This window comes from Microtus ochrogaster, chromosome 5 (assembly GCF_000317375.1).
Source record: "Microtus ochrogaster isolate Prairie Vole_2 chromosome 5, MicOch1.0, whole genome shotgun sequence".
NCBI lineage: Eukaryota > Metazoa > Chordata > Mammalia > Rodentia > Cricetidae > Microtus > Microtus ochrogaster.
Window position 1 is genome coordinate 71,619,374 of NC_022012.1, and position 5,140 is coordinate 71,624,513.

Genomic DNA, 5,140 nt, shown 5'->3' on the forward strand with positions numbered 1-5,140 from the left:
GAATGCAGGCTAGAATGCAGACTGCTGACAGTGAATGCAGGCTAGAATGCAGACTACTGACAGTGAATGCAGGCTAGAATGCAGACTGCTGACAGACTATATTATCTTAAAAGAGAAAATGAAACGAAGCTGAGGACAGGAGCTCGTCCCAGAGAGTCACTGGGCATCATCGAGACCTGGAGTTTGATCCCCAGCACCACAAAATAAATTGTGGCAGAAAACAGGATAAAGGAAAGTCTCCATTGCTAGATCTCACTACAAGACAGTGAGGCCGGGGGTGCCACAGCACTGTAACCCTGAAACTCGGTTGTGAGAGAGCTCGGAACCTCCAGACTGTGTTCACTGTCCAGACTGTTTGCAGACAGGCCTACACCGGACTGACACCGGAAGAGCCCTCAGATGCTAGCGTGTCCAACTTCTAATGCTGGAAGTAAGAGTTGATAGTGAAGGAATCTGCAACCGCACCCATGCATTTTATTTCGTTTTTAAAAGTCCTAAACATGGGACTGCTAAATCCTGAGTAGTGCTAACACGGGAATATCATCTTGTCAGGAGTGATTCAAACTCTTCCGACCATACAAACACGTTCTCTGTCAACGCTGAAATGAAGAAGCCAAGGTCCATACAGTAAATGCAGGTCTAGAACTATGGGCTTTCTCTATCAGCATTTGCATTGATCTGAAGCCCCTTTTTCCGATTTCAAATGTTGTTCTTTAATAAATGGCATTACTGCAAGAACTCTGAAGAACACCTGGCCTCTCTCTTCCTGCAGCAGGCTCTAGACACTTACCTTCTTCTAACAACTCTCCCTTTTGCAGTATGTGGCAAGGATGGATATCCAAAGTATGTATTTATAGGAAAACCACCCAAAAATGAGCAGAAGCCTAGTTTAAAATAAAACAAGTTCCTCCGCAATTCAGGAGACAAGTCATAACTCTGTGGCAGCACTGTCCAATAAAAATAGGGCGCCTCCGTGTAACCATTCGTTTTAGGAACCAGGGCTTGTGAAAGACACAATGGGAAAATCCTTTGTAATCGCTAATGTAGAAATGTAATGTAACATGAGAAACGAGCCCAGCGGAGCGGACGGGAACAACCTATCCACTCTAGGTCCATGATTCTGCCTCTTGTAACCTCAACATACACTGACTTCGTAGCCCAATGATGGCCTTGAATTTTAATGATGTGTTTAACCCATCTACTCGGATACCATTTGAACAGGTGGTCAACATAACTGAGACACTGTTTTATACTCCATTAGAAGTAATGCTCATCTTCAAACCCCAGTGTATTTTATACTCGGAGCAGGTAATGCGCATTTCAAATACCGGTAGAACGGCTAACTTCCCCATTGGCCAATGCCAACCAGACAGAGCAAGTCTGTACTTAAACCGCTGACAATTAAACGCAGTTCAATCCATTTAAGTAGGCTGGTGTTATTTAACTTTTCTCCCTAAGCTGACAAGATTCCCAAATCTTACAGTAAATTGGTAAACAAATGAAGTACTCTCCATTTCCCCAAACCCCCAATCTGTGCTGGAAGTCTGTGGTGCTGAGGAGGCTTGAGGCAGGCGCAGGACCACAGAGTTACACTCCCAAAGGCAAGCTTATTGAAGAACGCAGACGTGACTACAGTCACAAGACTTTTCTACCCCTAATCTCCAGGATAAAAACCTTGGCAGGTCTTCCCGCACTTGCACCCAAGCAGACAACCCTAACTAATGACGCCTCCGGCCGGTGGCTTAAATATCTATTTCAAAACAAAAAACTGCAGGGCCCTGTGACCAACGAGGAAGTGGCCCAAGGTAGGAATCCCTGAGTTCAGATTCCTTGAGGACAGGCACGCCTTTCTTCTCAATGTTATCCTTGCCCATCCCATCTCCTTGGGTCTGGAACCCAAAGGAGAAGGAAACCTGGTCCTGGGGACATGAGATGCAAGGGGAGCTGGGCTAACACTGTGGGGACCATGAGCCGCGCTCTGACGTCCGCAGCTGAGGTAAATAATTTTTTTCCTTGTTTTTATACTGAGGGGTTAGAGGACCGCTGAGCAGCGCGATGCCCCTGCGCGGGGAAGTCGACGACAGGAGCATGCCCAGCGGGGGTCCCTGGGGTTCCCAGGCTCCACCACGCGCAGCCCCCGCTCCCACGCCGGCCGGCCTTGGCGTAGCGCTTACCGCCCCAGATCCCCAGCTTTAGCTGGGACTTGTTCAGGTTCTCCACGTAGTCCCCTAGGAAGCGGTTCAGCAAGTCTGCGACCACCGACTCCAGCACCATGGCGGGGACCAGGAGGCGGGAGAGGGAGGAGCCGGAACGCAGCACGCATTGGAGGGCGGTGGCCCGCGCCGAGACTGACAGCCGTGGCCCGCCCCGCGCCGCGCGTGCGCGACGCCGCCAGCGCGCAGGCGCCCTTCCCCCACTCGCCTCGCGTTTTCTCGGGGCCGACAGGAGAGAGAGTGAGGCCTGGGGCTAAACGGGGTGGGGCTCCCGCACGGAGCTAAGCTTTCGAATCTCCCGCGTCTCATAATCCGGTCATAGTAGTGCCAGGCACACCTCTTAATCCCGACACTAGAGCGGACAAGGTAGGAGGGTTAAAAGTTCAAGGTCATCCTTGGCTATTTAGCCAGTTCAAGGCCAACTAGGCTGTGCGAGGCCGTGTTAGAAATTTTTTTTATAAAGTAATGAAATAGGCTGGTGAGGTGGCTCCGCGGATAAAGGCGCTTGCTGCCAAGTCTGATGTTCAAGTCCTGAGACTCAGTGATGAAAGGAGAGAACAGACCTCCACACTTCATTATGCCTTGCAAACACACAAACATACAAAGAGAAAGCAAAGGCTACATAGTTAGACCCTGTCTCAAAAATAAATAAATTAAGGCTGGACCTGGTGACATTTAGTCCCTGCAGTAAGAGGCAGGCAGATCTCTGTGAGTTCAAGGATAGCCTAGGCTACCTAATGAATTCCAAACCAATCACAGCTACACATTGAGCCTTTGTCTCAAATAAATAAATAAAATAAAATAGGGAAAATACAAGGAAAAACAAAAAACAACAGTGCTAACCAGGAACTGATTAAAGACCTACCTCAGTCTTCCATTCTTTCCATGTAAAATAAATTCTTTAACGTTTGTTTTTCCTTACTCTGTCAGACTAAACCCAGATCCTCCTGGCTTCCCTTTCCATAAGCAATGAGCAGCAAATCTGCCTGCTCTATACTGATTGTTTCTTTGATTCTTCTGCCTCCCTTGTTCCAGCTCACCAGTAACTGCTAACTGGCCCCACTGGCCTCCGGTCTCTTTCTTTATTCTTCAAACTGACACCAGAGGTCTCTTTTCCAAAGCATGGATGAATCTGTTAATCACCTGCTAAAAAATAATAACCTGATATTTACAATATACTCTTCAATCTTATCCAACAGTGCTCAGCATTTAGAACACTCACTTCAATCTATCCTGGGCTCTTTCTAACCATACCCTTTGGGATAGGTAATCTCAGTTGTCAACTTGATAAGATATACAATCACCTGGGTGATGAGTGTCTGGGCATGTCATTGGGGAATTAATCCTGATTTGGATAACTGAGATGGTAAAGCCTTCCTCCTATGAGTGGTACCCTTCCTGAGGCTGGGATCCTGAACTATATAAAAGAGCATCTCCTTCTCCCTCCTTCCCTCTCTCCCTCTCCCTCCCCCTTCCCTGTTTTTTGGTTGTGGCTGCCCTGACTAGCTGCTTCAAATGTCTAATGCCTTGCTCTGTGAGCCAAAATAACGCTTCTGTCCTAAAGTTGCTTTTGTCATATTAGATCACAGCGATGGGAGTAACTAAAATCCTTCCTAAGCCCTCCCTCTCCCTGCTTCTGTCCCTACTGCCTATCCACTGAGTATTCTAAAGAAGCAGTATGTTACTGCCCATATGGGGTGTTGCTGTTGATATGGGGTACGCAATAAAAACAAAGCAAAATGACAGAACGGTGTTTGGAAAACAGTGAGATGAGGAAAGCGGGCACCGCAGCACAGTGTGGCCAAATGGACAAAGGAGAAAATACAACCTTGTGAGAGGTGTGGGCAAGGCTAACTCTCCAGTGATCATTCCCGATATCGCAACAGCACTTCACAGTTTGGAAAGAGTGTATAAATATGCTCCTGTAAGCCTAATTCTGTTTTATTCCATTTTTTTTCACCTGTATCTCAGGAATTCTGTCATTAGTAGTCTTTTTCCTGTAATACTCATTAACAATTTGTAGGGTAATTAATTTTAATAGGAACTTATTGGAGAAAAATATAGTTGAAATTTAAGTTCGGAATGCTAACCGACTCCTCCAGATCACGTGGGAATTACTAATTTCCTTCTCTGAACACTGTCACCCTTTCTTCTGTCAACAATTACACAATTTAGTCACCGCTAGACTATCAGTTGTGGTTCGCTGTCTTTCAACGGCTACTAGCAGAATAAGATTTAAAAAAAAAAAAACTTGAAGTAGGAGATTCAAACACTTTAGTGCAATAGTGGTATACTGTGCCAATACGAGATTTGAAAATTCACCATTTCCCACTCTGAGCCTGTTTACAGGTGTGGTGGTTGGCTGTGTGCCTCCAGGAACAGCCCAAATTTGTCACATTCCTTTAAAAAACCGAAAGTGGACATTCCATTTTATTTTTTAAAGAATTTCTGCTATCAAACTGGACAGGGAAAATCCCACAAGGCGTCAACACTACACAAAGAACCATAAGCAACTGAAACATGCTGAAAGCAGGAGAGGTGGCCTTCGCCAGGGAAAAACACACCACGGGTGTCCAGTGCCAAACAGTGAGCCCCGAACACATACACACCAGTAATATTATAAGGACTGAGCAGATTATAGTTAGGAAGCTATGTACATATGCATAATATACATAATTAAATAAATACACATATATACATGCAATAACAACTGATGAAGAAGAGGCCATGAATTTGAGGGAGAAGAGATATACAGGAGAGTTTGGAGAAAGGAAAGGGAATGGAGAAATATTGTAATTACATTACTCTCGACCTATCAATCAATAAATTAAATAAACAGAAAAACTTAAGAACCTCATACACAGGTACTGTGTCCACATCATTTCCACCCAATCCTACCTTTCCCCATTTTAAAACAAGCGGCCGGG

At 45.7% G+C, this 5,140-nt stretch overlaps 1 protein-coding gene across 3 annotated transcripts in view; it reads right to left on the reverse strand.

Annotated features, from left to right (window-relative positions):
* Positions 1–2,352, reverse strand: part of Vps13c (vacuolar protein sorting 13 homolog C) — a 159,208-nt gene extending 156,856 nt beyond the window's left edge. For 2 of the 3 annotated variants that reach the window (XM_013346382.2, XM_005347681.3), the window contains exon 1: positions 2,175–2,352. In XM_013346382.2, coding sequence (XP_013201836.1) covers positions 2,175–2,274 — 100 coding nt within the window. In that variant the 5' untranslated portion in view covers positions 2,275–2,352. The remainder of the gene's footprint in view (positions 1–2,174) is intronic. The other variant, XM_013346383.2, reaches the window with a different exon arrangement.
* Positions 2,353–5,140: the final 2,788 nt, after the last annotated feature.